At 53.1% G+C, this 21,979-nt stretch overlaps 2 protein-coding genes and 1 long non-coding RNA gene across 3 annotated transcripts in view; 2 read left to right on the top strand and 1 right to left on the bottom strand.

Moving 5' to 3' along the window:
- Window positions 1-11,233: 11,233 nt before the first annotated feature.
- On the bottom strand, window positions 11,234-14,735 carry LOC119513826 (translation initiation factor IF-2-like). The gene is made up of 3 exons (XM_037809280.1): window positions 14,711-14,735; window positions 13,108-14,594; window positions 11,234-11,636 (listed from the first exon to the last, which is right to left on the bottom strand). The coding sequence occupies exons 1-2, from the start codon at window positions 14,733-14,735 to the stop codon at window positions 13,774-13,776; spliced, it is 846 nt and encodes a 281-aa protein (XP_037665208.1). The 3' UTR covers window positions 11,234-11,636; window positions 13,108-13,773.
- Window positions 14,642-21,979, top strand: part of PEMT (phosphatidylethanolamine N-methyltransferase) — a 57,368-nt gene continuing 50,030 nt past the window's right edge. Inside the window, exon 1 of the mRNA XM_037808602.1 lies at window positions 14,642-14,796. Coding sequence (XP_037664530.1) covers window positions 14,734-14,796 — 63 coding nt within the window. The 5' untranslated portion in view covers window positions 14,642-14,733. The remainder of the gene's footprint in view (window positions 14,797-21,979) is intronic.
- LOC119513416 lies at window positions 14,865-17,157 on the top strand. Its single transcript, XR_005212629.1, has 2 exons — window positions 14,865-15,971; window positions 16,130-17,157. It is a non-coding gene; the product is annotated as an uncharacterized LOC119513416 (long non-coding RNA).

The raw sequence follows: 21,979 nt of genomic DNA, 5'->3' as shown, positions 1-21,979 counted from the left end.
GGTCACCTCGCCTTTGCACAGAGGAATAAACAAGGCCAGTGAGGGAGAGGGCTTTGCCGGTGCCCCCGTGACCAGGCTGGACCGTGATTGTGCCTGCCAGGCCCCCCCGCGCCCCCAGCCCCATCCTCGCTGCCACCCCATCCTGCCATGGGGCCTCCGTTTCAGGAAACGGCACACAAGTTTGTGGGGGCTTGCAAGTCCGGAGTGTGCTGGGCAGGCCGGCGGGCTCCAAACTCAGAGAGGAGCTGACACTGCGGAGTTGAGGTGGTTTCTTCTCCCCAGAGCCCTCGGTTCAGCAGATCGGCCGAGGCCCGCCCGTTACAGAGGGTCCCTCCGTCACTTAGAGCCAACTAACTGCAGGGGCCAACCCGTCCAAGGGGCACCTTCCTAGCAATAGCTGGACACCATCGCAACCACCACCTCTACCCAGTTCCAGAACATTCTCATCACCCCAAAATAAAACCCCAGGTCCGTAGGCAGTCACCCCCCATCCCCCTGCCCCCAGCCCCTGGCAACCCTCACCTGCTTTTTGTCTCCGTGGATCTGCGTGTGGCGGACGCTGCATGGAAACGAATCCTGCAGTGTGTGGCCTTTTGTGTCGGCTTCCCTCACTTGGCGTAACGGCTTCGAGGTTCTCTGAATGGTTTGGACGATTCTGGCCTACATGTCATCCCTGCTTGTCTCCACAATATGTGCGGCTTTAAAATGTGAGCCCCAAGCAGGGACAGAGGGCAGGGAGAGAAGGGGCAGAGTGAGAGCCGCGGTGAGCAGGGCTGGGAGTTTCAATTCCAGTACTCGGCCGAGGAGCCCGGGCAGCTGAGGGGCTGAGCTGGGGTCTGGGGGTTCAGGGCTCCTGCAGGGAGACTGTCAGGCAAGGTTGGCTCCAGATGCCCAGGAAGGGAAGGGGCAGCCGAGCAGAGGGAGCTGTGGTGCCCTGGCTGGGGGCAGGGGTCTGGAGCTGGACGCCCTCGACAGCCCCCGGAGGGGGACGGGGTCAGTCCCAGGCTGGGGAGGGGCTGGCCTCTGGGCCTGGTGGGCGCTGACCTCAGGGTGAGGCCGGGCAGCTCCTGCCTCTCTCTGGCCAGTTCCAACCTCGGGGGACCCTTCCCCTTGGGCTGGCAGAAAAGGCCTCCAGGTTTCATTTCTTAGAGGGAACTTGTGCCTCGACCCCGAGACTGCTCGGTGGCCAGACTGGGGAGGGGTAAGCCGCCGGGCCTGCTTCTGATGCCAGGGACCCCTCACCCCACATTGGGGACCTTCAGGTTCCGTCTTGGCGGCCCCGGAGGACCCCGACTGAGAGGGGCTGTGCTTTCCTTTCTTTCTTTTTTTGAAAATGAACCATTTTCTCTTCATTAGAGAAGTTGTGGGTTACAGAACAATCACGCATAAAATACGGGGCTCCCATACACCACCCTATTATTAACACCTTGTGTGGGTGTGGGACGTGTGGGACATTGGCTACAACCGATGAAGGCCCATTTTCATCATTTTACATTAATGATATTAAACTATAGCCCATGGTTTAACCTAGGGCTCACTGTATAGTGTAGCTCCACAGATTAAAAAAACAATTATTGTTACCATATCTATAATCTACTGTTTCCCTCTCTCATCACATTCAGATATGTATTTCAGTGCCCTTAATTACGTTCACAGCGTTGTGCTACCTTCACCATCATCCATCACCAAAACCTTCCCCTCTTCCCAAGCAGGAGCCTGTACATTTTAAGCCTTAACTTCCCATTCCCAGTCCCCACCCCGTCCCCTGGTAACCTGGATTCTAGATTCTGACTCCGCTAGTTTGCTTATTCTGATTGTTTCAAATCAGTGAGATCCTACAGTATTAGTCCTTGGTGTCTGGCTTGTTTCACTCAGCGTGACGTCCTCAAGGCTCACCCACGTTGTCGTGTGCCTCAGGACTCGTTCCTTCTTACAGCTGAATGATGCTCCATCGCACACATAGACCACATCGTGCTCATCCGTTCGTCGGTTGACGGACACTGGGCTGCTCCTGCCTTTTGGCACTTGCGAGGAGTGTCGCTGTGCACATCGCTGTGCAATGACTCTTCATGTCCCACTGAAATATCACCACTGTCAGACCACGCCGCGTTCTGTGTCTTGTTACTTTAACTTGACGTTTATGCTCTGTCTGCTTTGCTGTGGCCGCCTCCTCTCCCCTGCTTCTCACAGCCATGGGGTCCCCCAGGGGCTCCCCACATGTTTTCCTTCCTTGTTCCGAGGGATGGGCATCTGCTGGGAGTCGAAGTGTGTCCCCCACCCTGGTCCTGTGGGTGTGAGCCCACCTGCCATCAGGACTCCGGAGGATGTGAGCTAAGGTGTGCCCACCCTGAGTGAGGGGGCCTTAACAGAAAACTGGAGTCCTTATAAACAAAGGAAATTGGGCACGGAAAGAGAAGTCACGGGGAGCAGCCAGAGCTTGGGGTCAACAGGACCCAATAGAGAAAGGAGATGCCTCCAAGGCCATTGCCATGTGACAGAAAAGCCAAGGAGCCCCCAAGGTGGCCGGCTGGACAAAAGATACTGACCCCAGGAGGAAGCCAGCTTCTGGCCTCTGAAAGCAGAACCAATACGTTCCTGTTGTGAAGCCATCCTATTGTGCGGTATTGTTTTAGCAGCCAGGAACTAATGCACAGGATTTCAAGCACGAGTGAACATCACCCAGAGCCCTGCATTTTCTAGGGAAAGGGTTAGCGCATTTCTGGTTGTATGCAGGGCAGTCAAATTATGCTAGGTGGACATACGACTGTGTTACTGTCTTTATTTGGAGATTAGGTGTGGTTTAAGGGGCTGTGTATGGGTGCCAAGTTGATAAGGGGTAGATGTGGTTTATTTTGTGTGTTAGCTTGGCTAGTTATGGTGTCCAATTATTTGATCGAGCCAGCAGTGCTCTGATTGTTACTGGGAGGGTATTTCATGGATGCATTAGCCTCTATAGTCGGTTGATTGCATCTACGGCTGATTGCATCTACAGCCAACAACAAAGGAAATTGCCCTCAGCAATGAGGGGAGTCTCCTCATCCAGTTAGGGGTCTTAAAGCAGAACTGAGAATCCAGGAGGAGGAAGTTCTGCCTCCTGGGGAATTCCACTTCACCTGCATTGTTTCATTTCCAGCTTGCAACGTGCACTATGGAATTTGAACTTTCCAATCCCCACAGCTGCGTAATCCAATTCCTATAAGAAATAAATAAGTCGAGTTCCCAGAATACACAGTAAGGGATTTATGTACGTATCTTGCCGGTTCTGTTTCACGGTCTCAGGACAGGGTTCCCCAGGGTGGCTCGCCGGGGCTGGGTACTCGGTAGCTGCTTAACGGAGGCCGGCTTCATCGTCACCTGCAAACAGGACGACAATGACTCGGTTTGTCTGAGGGTCCAGGGAGTCAGGCCCCTGGAGCGTGGCTGGCGGGAATGGAGGGGCAGCCGGGGAAAGCGGCCGAGCTGGTGCTGCGCCCGCCCTGTGACCCGGCGGATCCTCCCTGGGTAAACACACCCCGGAGCAGAGGTCCCCAAATTGCGTCCACAACAGCCTCACCCGCAGGGCTGGCTCCAGCACAGACTGTGGGCCCTGGATGCTGATGTGGTAGGTCCAGGGTGCAGCCTGGGAATGTGCATTTCCCAGAAGTTCCCAGGTGGTGCCGGGGCTGCTGGCCTAGGCCCAGCTTTGAGAAGGTTCCGGGGACACATCCCAGGAGACAAGTCCAGGAACTGCCCCAGCAGCAGCGTTGGTGATAAACAGTTACCGTCCGAAGCCACGTGAAAGGCCAGGTCACGGGGGTGGGGGGGGGGAGCACAGTCTAGCTGAGGTGCACACCTGACAGTGGTTGCAGTGGGAGATTTGAATTGTACACGTTACTGCAATTCAAAAGTTTAAAAAAACACAATTGGACAATTGGAAACCACCCCGATGTCCATCGATAGGAGAGTTTATTATACAGTAGAATACCGCAACTTAAAGGACTAATCAAAAACGTATTTGTCAACGTGGATGAATGATGACAACTAGGCTGCGGAGAAAAAAGCCGAGTCACAGTGTGACGCTGACCAAATGACACTGTGTGAATTTTAAATTCACAAAACTACAGCACACGTTGCTCTTGAGAGGATCTATAGGTTTGTTAAAGCCTCTTTCTAAAGAACAAGGACAGATTCGCACGAAGTTAGTGGGTGGGGAGGAGGGGTGGCTAAGGGGACTTAATTTGTAATGTGTTTACTTCTTTTTTAAAAAGGAGAGAGAGCGACGCAAACATGACAAAACATGAACGGCTGTTAACCCTGGGTGTTGGGAATCTGGCTGTTTATTATTTGTTCCATTTTCTGTAGTTTAGGATTTTTTCTTAAAAAGGAAAAGCAGGCATCGGCGAGACTTGCTGGCTTTGGATGGGATGGGGTTTAGAGGAAGACTGTGAAACCCGGTTGAATTCCCTGTGTGCATGTGTGAGTGTGTGTGTGTGAGTTTGTGAGCATGAAAGTGTGAGCAAGTGTGTGCAGGAGTGGGCATGAGTGTGTGTGAGCAAGTGCACAAGTGCATGTGTGTGTGTAAGTGTGAGCACGAGTGCAATTGTGGGTGTGTGAGCTGTGAGTGGGTGTGAGTGGGCTGCATGAGCATGTGTGCTGTGTGAGTGTGAATTCAGTTCTTCGGTGCACTGAGTGTGAGCTCGGCCTGGGTGCTGCCGTGGGGGCAGGTGCTCCAGACTTTTTAGGCTGAGATGATGCTCAGCCCCTGCCCTCGAAAAGGGCGATGGGGAGGCAAAAGGGTGGGGTGTAGGAAGCCACTTCTCCAAAGATGTCAGCCTAGAGCTGGGGCTTGAAATATGGGAATGGTCTCGTGGGGTGTGAGGGAAAAGGCAGGGCATGCGGGTGCGGGTAGTAGTTTAAGCAAAGACCCAGGGAGCTAACAAGTCCAGAGCAGCTTCAGGTGTTGTGTTAAGCACTTCACATGGATTATCTTTCACCATAACCCATTGAGGTTGGAAGTATTACCCCCATTTCATAGATGAGGAAACTGAGGCTCGGTGCAATCAAGTGATTTGCTCCAGACACATTGTTTGTAAGTGATGGAGCCATAATTCAAATCCAGTTCGCGGTGATTCTAGAGGTCATACTCATAAGTTAGATATTGTAACTGGCAATCAGTAAGAGACATCTAACTATGGTTCTATAAACAAGTTGGGGGTTTGTTTTCACATAAAAGATGACTGGAGAGGTAGGGTTTGCCCAGGGCTGGCTTGGTAGCACCACAAAATCATCAGAAACCCAGTCTCTACTGTCTACAGGGTATGGCTTCCATCTTCAAAGTTACCTCATGGTCCAAAAATGGCTGCTGGTGCTCCAGCCATCTCATCTACTTTATAAGCAAGAAGAAGAAGAAAGGAGAAGGAGCGAAAAGGTCTGTCTGCTAGTCCATTGTCTTTATAAAGACGATCCTTACCAGCCCCATGCCAGTTTTCCCACTGGCCACCCCAGCTGCAAGGGAGGCTGGGAGGGCAGTTGTCAGGCAGGCCCAGAGCCAGGGCAACATGAGTGAGGAAGAGGAGGACCATGTTACAGGGCTCCCTCCCCACCCCACCCCCAGAGGAGCCATTTCCCAGCCCTTCCAGAGTCTCCGGACCCCTGTGTTCCAGGATGCACATAACCCAGTCCGAGTGGAGTGACTGGAGGCTTTGAAAGACACTCCAGTCACTTTCTTCTGGGGTGCTCTGCTGGGGACACAGGCTCAGGGGAGCCGTGTCAGGAGTGCATGTTGCAAAATGAGGCTCCAAGGGCCCCCTCTCTGCCCGGTGTGTGTGGAACCCATTCTTTACTCTGGGAACCCATGCTCTTGGGGTCAGGCCACTTGGTCAGCGGCTAAGGGTGTGGGTGCTGGCCTGGGGAGACCTGGGTCTGAGCCCTCGGCTCCACCCTTTCGTGATTGGGTGACTTTGGACAAATGCAGAATTATCTGCAAATTCCCTCTCCCTCATTTATAGACCGGGGATCGTGGTCCTTGCACACACATCTTAAGGGCTTATTTGTGCTGGGTCCTGTTTGGGGCACTTGAAACGTCTTAATTGACAAGTTTTTCCTCAATATGTCTATTCCCATTTTACAGATGAGGAAACTGAGGCACAGGGAGTTTAAGTCCAGCTAGGAAATGACCAAGCTGCCTGGCTCACGTCCTGCTCTTCACTCTAGATGTGGCCGCTGTGAGCCTCAGTCTCTTCATCTGTGGGTGGGCCTATGACAGCCTCCTTGGGCTGACTTGAGGATCCAGTGGGAGAACGCCCGGGACACGCTCAGTGTGGTGTCCAGTGCCCAGGAGGTGCAGGGCACGTGGCGGAAGTCATGAGCCCGTCCCAGTTCCCCGGAATCCTCCCTCGGCTTTCCCACAGTCGGCTAAACGTGGGAAGCATCCTCCGTCCTCTGGCTATTTTTTCTTTCATTTCCTTGGAATCCTAGATTCTATATATGAGCCTCGGCGGTTATTTGTGGCTCACATGAGAGGGTCAAGGCTTGTCACATGGAGAGGGATTGGGAGAGGCTGTGTTTATTCCACAGAAACCACTGGCTCCGCTGCTTTCCCGGGGACGGTGACTCACGGCCCCTCCCAGCTCCCGGGCCGAGTCTGGCCTTCTTGGGGCGCCTGGGGTGGCCTCTGCCAGGAGAGGTCATCTGGGCAGGGTGTGGTGGCCCCCGAGGAGCTGGGCCTGGGCAAGGGTGCCCCAGGAGAAGGGGGCGTTCTGGCAGCCCTGGGGGCAAGGCTGGAAATCGAGGCTGACACTGCCGGGTGCCTTCCTAACATTCACCCCTTTGAGCCAACAGGTCACCAACTTCCATTTGAATCAACGTTCTAAGCCAGTCCTGACCCTTTTTTTTTTTTTTTACCAACTTTCCCAACCTCACGTGCCAGTCACAAGAACCAGTTCTGACCAATGAAGCCCAAGCAGGAGACTGTTGGGGAGATTTCTGGGGAAGTCTTTGATATCCCAATGACAAGCAGCAAGTACAGCTAGCATGACTCTTACCCCTTCCCTCACCTTCTGTTCTGGTTTGCTAAAGCTGCCGGAACGCAAAGCTCCAGAAATGGATCGGTTTTTATAAAGGGGGTTTATTTGGCTACACAGTTACAGTCTAAAGACCATAAAGTGTCCAAGGTAACACATCAACAATCAGGTACCTTCACTGGACAATGGCCAAAGGCATCTGGAAAACCTCTGTTAGCTGGGAAGGCACGTGGCTGGTGTCTGCTCCAAGTTCTGGTTTCAAAATAGTTTTCTCCCAGGACGTTCCTCTCTAGGCCACAGCTCCTCTTCAAAATGTCACTCTCACTGCTCTTGGGGCGTTTGTCCTCTCTTAGCTTCTCTGGAGCAGGAGTCTGCTTTCAATGGCCATCTTCAAATTGTCTCTCAGCTGCAGCTCCTCTCTCAGCTCCTGTGCATTCTTCAAAGTGTCCCTCTTGGATGTAGCAAGCTCACTCCTTCTGTCTGAGCTTATATAGTGCTCCAGTAAACCAATCAAGGCCCATGCTGAATGGGTGGGGCCACACCTCCATGGAAATTATCCAGTCAGAGTTATCATCCAGAGTTGTGTGGGGCACATCTCCATGGAAACACTCAAAGAGTTACAATCTAATTAACACTGATAGGTCTGCCCACACAAGATGACATCAAAGATAATGGCATTTTGCGGGACATAATGCATTCAAACCAGCACACCTTCTTTGTGCTTTGAATCCAAGTGTGATGACTAGAGTTGTGGCAGCCATTTTGCGATCATGAGGCCAAACCGTGGGGATGAAGGGTTGATATATTAGGGATGGCAGAGACAGGTCCAGCTCTGGAATTCTGCTGTGTGAAACAAACAGACGCCTATTTGTTTAAGCCTCTGTAGGATGGATTCTCTGTTTCTGCAGGTGAACATATTCCCACTTGATACGGACACCAAGGCAGAGGGTGGGCTTGGCCAACCAGGGAAACCCCAAGCCCAGAGACAGCCACCAACACTTCCCTAGGACTGCTGTGTGCTGAGCCCTCGGCCAGGCCAGTCGGGCCCATATCCCACCCCCGAGGGCCTCCCAGTCCCACGAGAAAGACGACACAAACTACCTAACGGCACCAACTGTTTGCCTTACACTCAGGGTGCAAGAAACTCCTTCATCTTAAAAAACCAGATGAAACCCCACTCGAGGTCCTACCTGCCGAGGCTGGTGGGAACTACGGATGTGTCGGAGGGGAGGAGGGCTGGGGCCCTCCCGTCCAGGGCAGGGTCACCAGAACATCCCAGAGGAACTTCATCTCCCGGTACGCTCCTGCCGCCCCAGCCTGGTGTCAGTGAAGTGAAGCAACGCCAGCTGCTGGAGCAGCTGAACCCCGAGTTCTCCGCACAGGGAGGTTTGTTCTTGTTGATGTCACAGCCCGATGGGGGCGGGAAGCAGGTGGGCTCCGTGTCCTGCAGTCACTCAGGGAACCGAGGCCGCTTCCATCTCGCGGTCCTGCCTTCCTCCAGGCCTCGAGGACCCTCCGGCTCAGCCCGCCGATGGGGAGAGAGGGAGCCAGGGTGGCACGAGGCAGGGTTTCCGGGATCGGTGCCCAGAAGTGATGACATCACTTCCGCCCACACCCCATTGGCCGGAAGGGAGTCACATGACCATGTCTGCCTGCAAGGGTTGCTGGGAAACGGAGTCTGGGCGTGTGCCCAGAAGTAGAGGAGAACTCACACGTGGCGAGCACAGACGTGGTGAGTGCCTGCTGTCCCTTGCCCAGGCCCACGCAGCCGGAGTGATGCCCACTGCAGCCTGGCAGCCAGGCACCCCCAGCCCCCCAGCCCTCCCCACCTAGGGGCCTCAGTGTCCTGGTGTCCAGGGACCCAGGGCCGGCTCTCCCCTCTCTGTCCCTCCTGCCGTCAGGATTGAATTGATCTCCCACGAGACGAGTCTTCCAGGAGCCCATCAAGATGGGGCCAAGTTGAATCGAGGACTCCATGTGCCCAGAGCCCTTAAAAGCAAAGGGAATTTGGACTCGAAGTGGAAGCCGGAGGGGCAGACAGACGGAGACAGACGGCGAGACTGAGTTCCAGGTCACCAGCGGGCCACCAGCCGAAGGCCATGGACCTCGCAGAGAGCGTGGCCCTGCCGACACCTTGAGGTTGAACTTCTCGCCTCCAAAGTCGAGGGACAGTGAGCTCCTGTGTCCGAGCCAACCATCCATGGTATTTGTTACAGCAGCTCTGGCCAACGAGCACACCCTCCACGCCTGGGCCTTCCCGGCGTCAAAACCGGAGTGTAGCTGCCTCTAGGAAGCCTGCCTGGGCCCACGAATGTCCTCTTACACTGACGTACACACAACACACACACCCACACAACTGTCCTTCCACCTAGGGTTAAAACAGAGCTTCCCAGCCTTGGCACTGTTATATTTTGGGCTGGATAATTCCTTGTCATGGGGGCTGCCCTGTGCACTGTGGGACGTTAGCAGCTCCCTGGCCTCTGTCTACTCCCAATAGATGTCTGTAGCACTCCCCAGTGTGACGACCCAGGATGTCTCCAGACGTTGCCAATTGTCACTCGGGGTGGGGGTGGGGTGGGGGTGCAAAATCTCTCTCGGTTGGAAACCACTGGGTAGAAGTTTCCGGACCTTTTGCTATGTTCTCCTTCTTGGAGGTCAGAGGTGCCAGTAGGGAGAGGCTCTCATTGTTACCTGATGCATCTATAGTAGCAGAAAAGAAAACCAGGATGGCAAGTAATTTCCCAGAAAACTGTGGGTAAAATGATAACTGGATGAGATCGGTGTCATAATGGAGGTCTCTGCGGGCTCCGGAGACTCACAGGAGGGAACGATGGATCAAGGCCGCACTGAGTGGCGGGTTTCACCAAGGAGGACACATTTCAGCTGGGTTTTGAAGGCTGCATAGAAGTCTGCCAAGAGGGCCTTCAGTGGACTCGCAGCAGCCCGGAGCAGAAGGCATGGTGCATTCTGAGAACTCGAGGTCGTTTGATGTGGGAGGAGCGGGGATGGGCCCTCGGTGGACCTCAGGGGGTCCCGGGGATGGGGCCAGATCAGGGGCCCACTCTCGCTGCTGACACTCACCCCTGCTCTTCTTTATTCCTGGAGCAGCTTTCCTTGGTCTCTTTGCCTGCATGATCCTGCCCGTCCTTCAGTTTCACCCAAGCCCCGAATCCCCTGTCCCAGGAAGCTCCTTCCAGCCAGGCTCCGTCCCCTCCTCTGTGTTCCCACCAGGCCTCCCTGGTATCCTCCCCCCTCAGGGATGTTTTTCTCCCAAGTCCTGTCTTTTGTTTACTGAATCCCAGTCCTTGCACACAGCAGCTGCTCAGAAGAGTGAATGAATGAATGAACCAATAAGGAAGGAGCAATTCAGGGGGGCTCTCATCTACCAACCTAAGAAGACGGGATTTTGGTGCGGGCAGTGGGGAGCCACTGAAGGTGTTTGAGCAGCAGAGTCACCTGCGGCTGGATGGAGGCTGGGAGGACTTGCTTTCTGGACTGCCCAGGCGGGAGCTGATGGGGCTGGAGCCGAACTATTTTGGAGGAACAGTGGAGGTGAGTGGACGACTGCTCAGTGGCGGGAGGGCGGGCGAGGATGGTGTCCCGGTGCCCGGCTGTCTGGTCTGGGCATAGCGAGGTGGGGGCAGGAAGGAGAGGGCGTGGGTTGGGGGTGCATGCCTGGAAGACTCCACGGGGAGGTGGAGTCCAGCCACTGAAAGAGAAGGCGGACTGGGAAATGGAAAATTAGAAGTCATTCACGAGTAGTGACTGGAAGCAACAAAAATTCTCCTCCTAAGAAGCAGGCAGCAGCTATTTCTGGCAGCAAGGCAGTGGCAGCTGGATGTTTCGAGAAACAGTGGCTCTTCTTGGGAAAAGCACTTTAAAGAACCCTTGATTAGGTAAAGGAAAGGCCTTGAACTTGCCTGGAAGCAACTGAATAGGGAGGAGTTTTCCTCACAGATGGGGAGCATGGGGCGGGGTGCTGTGGGAGGGAAAGTCTGGAGGGCCCTAGCAGACCCCCAGGACCTTGCCAGCCTCAAAGACGGGGTCCGCTCGCCACGGACGAAGCTGAGCAGCTGTGACGGCTGCCTTCCATTTTTCTTTTCTTAAACTTTTTATTTTGAAATATTTTCAAACTTGCAGGCTAGTTGCAAAAATAGTGCAAACCCCATATAGAGAACTCCAACATGCCCCCCCACCCCGAGACCCAGATCCACCAATTTTAACATTTTGCCACATTTGTCGTATTGATCTATCATGTATCTCTATCATCTGTCTATCTATCATCTATCTATCTAATCCATCTATCTATCCACCCATCATCTATCATCTAGCTATCATCATTTTCTGAACATCTGAGTGTAGTCATACATATCATGGTCATTGAACACTTCATGCTGCCGTGTACATTTCTTAAGAACAAGGATATTCACTTATGTAACCACCTTAAGTGCAGTTATCAAGTTCAAGAAATTTAACATTGATATAAAGCTTATAGTCTATATTCCAATGTTTTCCATGTCTCAATAATGTCCATTTGAGACTTCATCTTCCCTCTTCCTTCATTAGATTCCATCCAGGATCATGTCTTGCATTTAATTGTCATTAGCTCTTTAGTGGCTCTCCTTTTATTTTTAACTGTGGAAATAAACATACGAGGTAAACTTTGGCATCACAGCTCCCCTCTGCCCCCCCCCACACCCATCAGTGGGATTAATCAGTCACAATGTGGCAGTGCCCTCAACCCATCCATTATCAGAACTTTCCCATCACCCGACAGAAACCCTGAAACCCCGCACCCATTTGGTATTAACCCCCCATTCCCCTCTCCCCGCCCCTGGTAACCTGTACTCCACTTTCTGTCTCCAAGGGTTTCTGGCATTCAATTTATTTGTTCATTTATTTTCATTAAAAAAAAAAAAAAAAAGCTTATTAGAGCAGTTGTAGGTTTACCGAAAAATCATGCAGAAAACACAGATCTCCTGTATACTCCCCATCAACATTTTGCGTTAGTGTGGTAACTTTACCACCACTGATGAGAAAATATTATTATAATTGTACTAATAATTAGAGGCCATACTTTAGGGTTCACTGTTTGTGTTGTACAGTCCTATGGTTTTTATTAAATTGTTATCCTAGTAATGTATACATGACCTAAAATTTCCCCTATTAACCACACTCAGATATATAATTCAGTGTGTTACGTACATTCACACCACACCTCCATGGAAACAACCTAACCAAAGGCATCACCCACAGTTGGGTGGGTCACATCTCCATGGAAACAACCTAATCCAAAGGTTCCAACCTAATCAACACTAATACGTCTGCTCAGTGCCAGTTTGGATGTATTATGTCCCCCAAAATGCCACGTTCTTTAATGCAATCTTGTGGGGGCAGATGTATTAGTGTTGATTAGGTTGGAATCCTTTGATCAAGTGTTTCCATGGAGATGGGACGCAATCAACTGTGGGCAAGACCTTTGATTGGATAATTTCCATGGAGGTGTTACCCCACCATTCAGGGTGGGTCCTAATTGAATCACTGGAGTCCTATAGAAGTGTTCACAGACAGAAGGAGGTGCTGCAACTTAGACATTTTGAAGACAGCCGTTGAAAGCAGATTTTTGCTCCGGAGAAGCTAAGAAAGGACAAAATGCCTCAAGAGCAACATTTTGAAGAATGCACCGGAGCTAAGAGAGAAGTTAGAACACAATCTGGGATCAGCAGACACCAGCCATGTGCCTTCCCAGCTAACAAAGGTTTTCCAGACACCATTGGCCATCCTCCAGTGAAGGTACCCGATTGTTGATGTGTTACCTTGGACACTTTTTGGCCTTAAGACTGTAACTTTGTAACCAAATAAACCCCCTTTATAAAAGCCAATCCATCTCTGGTGTTTTGCATAACAGCAGCATTAGCAAACCCGAATACTATGTGACCCAGGAATTTCTCCCAGAGAAACAGAAACATATGTCCTCACAAAAACTTGTACACGAATGTTCAACACAGCATCGTTTATAACAGACCCACAGTGAAAACAACCCAAATATCTATCCGCAGATGAACGGATGAACAAAATGTGCTCTGTTCACACAGTGGAATATTACCTGGCCATAGAAAGGGATGAAGCCCAGATGCAGGTGACAACACAGGAGAACCCGAGGGCATTCTGCTGAGTGAAATGTGCCAGTCCCAGAAGACAACCTATTGTCTGATTCCCACGATATGCAACGTCCCGAGCAGGCAAATCCACAGAGGCACAAAGGAGATGAGCGCGCCTAGGGCTGGGGTTTGGGAGGATGGGGGGTGACACCTAAGGGGTGCAGTGGATCTTCTTCTGGGTATAACAATGTTCTAAAATTGGTTGTGGTGATGGCTGCACACTTCTGCAAACAGCCTAAAAAGCGTACAACTTTAAATGCATGAATTGTATGGTATGTGAATAATATCTCAATAAAGCTGTTGTATTAAAACTTGTGTTACAACAGCGAGCAGTTAGCAGTGCGTGGGGCGGACAGAGGGGGGGCTCTGTCCGTGTGGGGGGAGGGGGAGCTGGGAGTGCATGGGGTGGGGGTGCGGGTGGGAACCGAGCCAGAAGCACGAGACAATGAGGGGCAGGTGGGGACTTGGGAGTTTTAGTTGGGAATTAAAGGAGAAGGGGGCTCCAGAAGTCTGCGGATTTGGGGACACCTGGGTGACACGGGCGTGTGTGGTGAGTCCGCAAACTAGCCCTTGGGCGCCTACGGTGCAGCCGACCCCGGGAGAGCCAACAGTTACCGAGCTCGGGAGTGACGGGCTTCACCCATTGCCTTGCGGGGACAGGGTGAAAGTCGCAGGTCAGGAGCGGCACACGCTCCGGAGCCGGCGGCCCCTGTGTCTCGGCCTGCCCGGCGGTCCCGAGCGGCTCCGCGGATGCTCAGTGGAGGCAGGTGCCGGATCCGGCGGAGAGAAGGGGCCTCCAGCCCCACCTGGGCCCAGCGCGCTGAGGGACCGCGCGAACCTCTGAACTTCTGAGCCTGTTCCCCACACCCGGCAGCACCCAGACGGGAAAGGGCGCTCGTGGCTCCCTGGCCTGAAATCCCGCGCGCTCTGCCGGCTCCTTTCCCTCCGCGGCGAGGCGGCCGTCTCTCCGCATCCCCGACTCCCCCTGGCGCCTTCTCGGCCTCGTCCTCGGGGAGTCGTGCCCGCGCCCCGGTCCCCGTTCTCCCCGGCCCTGCCCGGACCCAGGTCAGGAACGCGGACGCCGGTCTGGTCTCCCCCAGGAGGCAGCCCGGGGGCCTGGCCTCGCTCGCCGCTGTGCCCTCAGCCGCAGGGCCAGAGCGTGAGGGCGGGAACGAATGAGCGAACGAATGAACGAATGAATGAACGGAGGCGTGCAGAGTGGAGGGGAAGATCCTGGGGCTGCCTGGGGCTGGGGGCGACAGGCGGCGCCTCCAGGCGGAACCGGGCTCGGCAGGGGACGGGGTCCCGGGCCCGGGCCGCAGTCCAGACCGCAGAGCGGCTACTCGCACGCGCGCCCCTGGGACTTGTAGTTCCGGCTCCTCGAGGTGCCGTCGGGAGCCCCGTGGGCGGGCCGCTGCGCGGGGCCGGGGAACTACATTTCCCAGAAGGCCGGGAGAAGCGGGGCCACCCGGAAAGCGCCCCGGGCGGCGACCGGCGGCCGCGAGGTCCCCGCGTGGCGCCTCCGGAGGCGACCCCGGCCGAGAGCACCCGGGGGCCGGGGAGCCGCGCCCATGAGCGGCGCGCTGGCGGGGCCCGACTGCTGCGGAGGCCTCGGCAACATTGACTTCCGGCAGGTACCGCCGCGCCGGGAGAGGGGCGGGAGGCGTGCGGGCGGCGGGAGTGGGAGGGGCTGGGCGCGCGTGCCGGTGTGTGTGCGAGTGCGGGGTGTGTGCCGGAGAAACTCCGAGACGGCGGTGTGGAGGACGCCTTAGGCTGTGTGTGTGCATCAGAGGGGGATGCACCTGTGTGTGTGTGTGTGTGTGTGTGTGTGTTAGTCTCTGGAACTGTGTGAATCTCTGAGCTGGTGGGTGTGAATCTCTGGGCCTGTGGGTGTGAATCTGGGCTGGTGGGTGTGAGTCTCTGGGCTGGTGGGTGTGAGTCTGGGCTGGTGAGTGTGAGTCTCTGGGCTGGTGGGTGTGAGTCTCTGGGCTGGTGGGTGTGAGTCTGGGCTGGTGAGTGTGAATCTCTGGGCTGGTGGGTGTGAGTCTCTGGGCTGGTGGGTGTGAGTCTGGGCTGGTGAGTGTGAATCTCTGGGCTGGTGGGTGTGAGTCTGGGCTGGTGAGTGTGAATCTCTGGGCTGGTGGGTGTGAGTCTCTGGGCTGGTGGGTGTGAGTCTGGGCTGGTGAGTGTGAATCTCTGGGCTGGTGGGTATGGGTCTCTGGGCTGATGGGTGTGAATCTGGGCTGGTGAGTGTGAATCTCTGGGCCTGTGGGTGTGAATCTCTGGGCTGGTGAGTGTGAATCTCTGGGCTTGTGGGTATGAGTCTCTGGGCTGGTGGGTGTGAATCTGGGCTGGTGAGTGTGAATCTCTGGGCTGGTGGGTGTGAGTCTCTGGGCTGGTGGGTGTGAGTCTGGGCTGGTGAGTGTGAATCTCTGGGCCTGTGGGTGTGAATCTGGGCTGGTGGGTGTGAATCTCTGGGCCTGTGGGTGTGAATCTGGGCTGGTAGGTGTGCCTCTGGGATCATGCATGTGAGTTCCTGAGCGTGTGTGGTCAGAGTGGCTTTGAGTGTGTGTCTGCACTTTGAGCATGCACACTTTGAGTGTGTGTGCTTTGAGCATGCACGTCTGGGCGTGCGTGGATGGTGAATGCCTGTGGATGTGTGAGAACCCCGAGTGTGCTGGGCCGCGCTCTGTGGTCCTCACCGGGAGGCCGACTATGGAGGGACAGGAGAGTGGTTTTGACCCCCCATTGCCACGCTGGACACCTGGCCCTGGCCGAGCTGCAGGACGCGGTCCACTTCCTGGGTCAGGTGGGGTTCACCTGCGGGGAGCGCGGGCCGTGGGTGGACATGTTTATGACCCCCGAGCGCTGTGTTAGGGCAGCCGCTCTCCCCTCTCCCCTCTCCCTCCGGCTCTCCCTCCGCCCTGTGCTCTCCCTCCCGTCTGAGCTTCCTCCCGGGCTCTTTAGGGACCTTCCCCCTACCAGCCCCTCTTCCCTGGGGAGGACACGTCTCTGCCTTGGAGCAGCCCCCGGGCCGTCACTGATGTGGGCATTTTTGAGGACCCGCTGAGGAAGGTGATGCCGGGAGACAGATGGAAAACGCTGCAGGAGACCCTGGTCCATGTGTAGGGAGCAGCCGGCGGGAGGTGGGCCGAAATCCCAGAGGGTGGCTGTGTGATCCGAGCCCCAGGGGGCAGTGGGGCGCTCCGGTGGAGGGGGCAGCTGCTGGTGAAGGAGCAGACGGTGCTGTCACCCCCGAGCCCTGTCATTAAAGCCGAGCACAGTGCCCTGACGGCGTCCACGAGCACAGAGGAGCCTCCGTGTCATCAGCCCCCAGGAGCTGCTGCAGGGGACGACTCCACGGAACCCTTGAACCCCACGTGGCCGTGCAGGCACCCAGGCCGGGAAAGGACAGCTGCGTTGCCGCGAGGGCCCGTGGCGCAGGGAGGGCCGCCCCGAGGGGTAGTTCTGCGGGGAAGGGTGGCTGCCGTCACCTTGGGGCCAGGTGCAGCCCCCATCGGGGCCCCCTGGGGTGTTTGAAGGGAGGCCGAGGTCGGAGCCAAGGTGAGAGGGGCCCGCGCCTGGCCTTTCCCGTCCCTCCGGATCTCGAGGGGGCCGTGCAACTCGAGAGCGCTGGGGGCACGCGGCCGGGTCAGGGTGACCCTCGCTGAGTGACGCTGCCTTTTCCACCGCTGCCCTTCCCGGGGGAGCGGAGCCTGCAGTTGCCAAGGGATTTTTTTTCTTAAGGAAAACAACAACAACATTATGGATTTGTCCTTTGTAGGAGCTCGCCATCCCTCCTCGATCAAAATCTCTGCTTTCACGAGTAGTCAATCCCTGCCGGGCGAGTTTCAAGGTTTCTCTAAACCCCACCGGGCATCCGAGCTCCAGGTGTCACCCGCTACCCCAGCGCGGCCCGGTGGCAATGAGTCACATACGGCATTTAAAATGTTCTGGTGGCCATGTTAAAAAAAATGAATTTAACTTGTATTTCACCCAGTACGTCTCAAATGTGATCATTTCATCACGCGGCACTATGATGATTCAATTCCACGTGCACATCCTGGCCAGCAGCCGCCAAGCGGCATCAAATGCAGTAGCTGGCGGACACGCCACCGGCTTAACCGACTGTGCCCATAACCTGCTGTCTTCTGGGTCGGCTTTGGCTGGAACGCAGTCTGGGTTTTGTTTCCAGTTTTAAAAATCACGGGGCAGAGGGAGAGGAGTGTGTGGGGTCCTAGCACCCACCCACGGAGCCTCATTTACTTGGGTCCCCTCTTTGCCCTCGCTTCCCCTCCCTGCCACTCCAGAGCCTCACTCCTCCACTTGACGACAGCATGAAGCAGGCAGGCTGGTGGGTAGATAGCAGCAGGGACTGCTGCCATCAGAAGACGGTAGGCTGGGTCCACTTGGAGAACCCAGGCTGGCAGAGCATACTGAGAATCTCTGAGCCAGGGGCCGTCCCGAGGGGACCTGCTGCATGCCCAGGTGTCAGACCCCTGGTCCACGGGCCTCGCCTGGGCAGATGGGGGCCGTGCCCTCCTCCGTGCAGCGTCAAGGTCTGTGAGACGGGGATCTCATGGGGCTGGTGAAGACCAACACGAGGAGGGATTTGGAGCAGGTGGTCTCCAGAAGCAAAGGCCCCATGTTCTGGGGACTTAGAGGGGAGGTAGGGGGATGTACAACACAGGAGTCGCAATAAACCATACCTAGAAAAATCCCCAAAGCAGAAGGGGGCAGTACCTTGCCTGCCCTTTTAGGGAAAATGTCTGCCCCTTACAGTGAAAAGAACGACAAGGCCACTGGATTAGATGACTTGTTTTGTAAAAGTTCTCAAGGACTTTTTTTTTTTTTAATTTTATTTTGAAATAAATTCAAAGTTATAGGAACAGTTGCAAAAACAATACAAACCCCATACACAGAACTCCAGCATGCCCCAACCCCCCTCCACCAATACCCCGATCTACCAACTTTAATATTTCGTCACTTTACCATTTCTTTCTTTCCCTCCCTCCCTATCATCCATCATCTATTGCTGTCGTCTGAACATACGAGAGCAAGCTGAACCCATCCTTGAACAAACACTGTAATTCACATATACAATTCCCACGAACAAGAAAATTCTTTTATGCAATCCCATTAAGCACAGCTAAGTTCAAGAATTCAACATTGATACAAAGTTTACATTCTAGATTTCCTTTTTTTTTCTTATGTCCCAACTGTGTGCCTTTGAGCCTCGTGTCCTCCATCCTCAGATCCCATCCAGGATCATCCTTGGCATTCAATTGTCATCTATTTAGACTTTTTTTTTTTTTCAATTGTGGAAACATATATACAGCCTAAATCTTCCCATTCCAACCCCTCCCTAGCCTTCCATTAGTGGGATTAATTACATTTAGAATGTTGCAATGCTATTACCTTCCCACCATCCATTACTAGAAATTTCCCTTCACCTCAAACAGCAACCCTACACTCATTTCTTAACTCCCCATTGCCCCTTCCCCCACTTCTCATAACCCATACTCTGCTTTTCATCTCTATGGTTATATATGCTCTGACAGTTTCTTTGTGTTTACTGTGGGGCTTAAATTTAACCTCTTAAATCCATAACAATCTTGTTTTTCTTTGATACCAACTTAACTTCAATAGGACCCGTAAGCTATGTTCCTATACTCCTCCATTCCCTCACCTTTATATGGTTCTTATCAAAAATTACATATTTTACATTGAGTCCAAAACCACTGATTTGTCATTAGAGTTTATGTATTTTCTATCCTGTAGGAAGTAAAAAAACTTCCCAAACCATCTACACAATATAAATACACAAAGTATAAATGCCCAGTGAACTCCAAATAGAATAAATCCAAATAAACCCACTCCAAGACATATTCTGATCAGACTGTCAAATACTGAAGAGAAGGAGCAAGTTCTGAAAGCAGCACAAGAAAAGCAATTCACCACATACAAAGGAAACAACATAAGACTAAGTAGTGACTACTCAGCGGCCACCATGGAGGCGAGAAGGCAGTGGCATGACATATTTAAAATTCTGAATGTGGGGCGTGTGTCTGGGTGTTTAAGGAGGCAGGGCAGCTTTAATAATCAAACCTCCCAGGTGTTCCTGGAGATTTAAGGCTGTTGCAAGAGTCTAAGCCTTCATTTCAGTCTTGTCACAGATAGTCTCTGCCGCTGACCCACAAGTCCCCGCCATTGACATAGCGTCCCTGGGTTTTCTGAGCAGGCCCCCCTTCTCAGCTGTGATCCTCCAGGACCTCTGCTGAGGGAAGGCTGTGCTACATCACGAGTGCACATCGGCCCTCAAGGGAAGCCCTGGGCCGCCAGGCCGTGCAGGGGCGTTCCCAGCCAGCTGTAAAGATGGTTGAATGAGGCGTCTCAACCACCCCCCCCCGCCTTTTCGCACAGCTCCGCCTTCCCAGCTCCAGGACAACTAGCTGTGTGTGCACCCAAGGCCACCGTCCATGGCCGATATTGTGGCATGTGTGCGGTGCTGTGGGATACACTGGGTTTCCTGGTGCGGCTCTGGGCCGTGGGTACCGCTGGGGAGCTGGCTGCAAGCGGTGCAGTTTCTTTCTCCTTTTGGCTCTCCCCTCTGCCCCCGGCCCTGAGGGAATAGGCAGCAGTCTATCCTCCACGCCAGACACCGAGAGTTTGGCACAGCCCACTCCTGCTGTGCTTCACCGCGCGGTTCTCACCGTCGTAACTGCAGCCACTTCTGGGTTTTTGTTTTTTTTTAAAAAGAACTAGTCCATCTCCAGACACCAACCCCTGATCTCCCCACACCACAGCGCAGCCGCGGGACTTTCAGCCGGCTTACTCACTCATTTCAGAATGCAGACTCCTGGTTTCACCAAGTGCACAGTCCCTGTGGATTTAGCAGACCTTGTCCAGCTGGTGCATCGCTGAGACTGGTGTTCTGGCTCACTTTCTGGTTTTTATCTAGTATTTTTCACAGAGGTGTTTTTTTGCCCTGTCTCACCTAGCTGCCATCTTAGGTTCTCCCTCTCAAGGACTTTTTATCTTTGTTTTTTATGTTTTTTGAATCAGAGTCAGGAGAGACTAGTTTGAGACTTGGCTCCACTCTGCCACTTATGGTTTAACCTTTTGGGCAAGTCACGTAACAGCCGTTGAAGCCTCAGTTTCTTCTTTCCCTACAGAGATGCTCATCTGGTTTATCCAGAGTTGTCAATCTTGTGAGTTATTGATGATCGATTTTCCAGGTCGAACCAGCCCAGAATCCCCAGGCTGACTCCCGCTGGGTCGTGACTTCCCATCCTCTGCATATGTAGCTGGATTCAGTTGGCTGGTATTTTGTTGAGGGTTTTTACAGCTGTGTACGTGAGGAATAGTGGTTTGTGGTCCCCTTGTGATGTCTTTGGTTTTAGCATTAAACTAAAACTTTACGCCGGCCTTAGAAAGTGGTCTGGGAAGTGTGCCCCCTCTTCTGTGTTCTTGGGGAGATGGCTTTGAGTCAGTGAGATTTCTTCCTTAAATGTTTGGTAGAATTTGTCAGGGCAATCATCTAGGCTTCGAGTTTTCATTTTCAGAAGGTGTTAAAGTTTGACTTAAATTTCTTTAACAGATACAGGACTATTCTTGCATGAGTTTGGTAGTTTGTCTTTCAGGGATTGGTCCGTTTCATCTAAGTGTTTGAATTTTGTTCCGGTTTGCTAATGCTGCCTTTTCGCAAAACACCAGAGATGGATTCGCTTTTATAAAGGGGGTTTATTTGGTTACAAAGTTACAGTCTTAAGGCCATAAAGTGTCCAAGGTAACACATCAGCAATCGGGTACCTTCACTGGAGGATGGCCAGTGGTGTCCGGAAAACCTCTGTTAGCTGGGAAGGCACGTGGCTGGCGTCTGCTCCAGAGTTCTGTTTGCAAATGGCTTTCTCCCAGGACATTCCTCTCTAGGCTTCAGCTTCTCAAAAATGTCACTCTTAGTTGCACTTGGGGCATTTGTCCTCTCTTAGCTTCTCCAGAACAAAAGTCTGCTTTCAAAGGCCATCTCCATAATGTCTCTGTAAGCTGAAGCTCCTCTCTCAGTTCCAGTGCGTTCTTCAAATTGTCCCTCTTAGCTGTAGCTCCTCTTCAAAATGTCACTCTCAGCTGCACTGAGTTCCTTCTGTTTGTCAGCTCATTTTTATGGCTCCAGTGACTTAATTTAGACCCACCCTGAATGGGCGGGGCCACACCTCCATGGGAAATCCAATCAGAGTCATCACCCACAGTTGGGTGGGGCACATCTCCATGGAAACGCTCAAAGAATTACAATCTAATTAACAGTGACACATCTGCCCACACAAGACTACATCAAAGATAATGGAGTTTTGGGGGACATAATACATTCAAACCGGCACAAATTTATAGGCATAAACTTGTTCGTACTACGTTATTCCCTTATTATCCTTTTGAGGTCTGTGAACTCATTGCATTCCTGATATTGATGATTTGTGTCATCTCTTTTTTCCCTTGGCTAGTCTGACCCGAGATCTATCAATTTTATGGATCTTTTCAAAGAACCAGCTTTTGGTTTAATTTTCTCTTTGTTTTTCTGTTTTCAGGTGGATTGATTTCTGCTCTTATTTTTGTTATTTCCTTCCTTCTGTTTGCTTTGTGTTTAATTTGTTCCTCTTTCTCTGATTTCTTAAAGGGGGAGCTTAGATGACTCAAAGAGACTTTTCTTTTTTACTGAGCTAATGCTATGTTATTTTTAACACCACACATTTTTCTCTTAGCACTGCTTTGGCTGCCTCCCACAATTTCTACAATGTATTTTCACTTTCATACCGTTCCAAA

Source organism: Choloepus didactylus, chromosome 18 (assembly GCF_015220235.1).
Source record: "Choloepus didactylus isolate mChoDid1 chromosome 18, mChoDid1.pri, whole genome shotgun sequence".
Classification (NCBI taxonomy): Eukaryota; Metazoa; Chordata; class Mammalia; order Pilosa; family Megalonychidae; genus Choloepus; species Choloepus didactylus.
The sequence above is the reverse complement of the archived record's forward strand: the minus strand, read 5'-3'. Positions and strand labels throughout refer to the sequence as shown.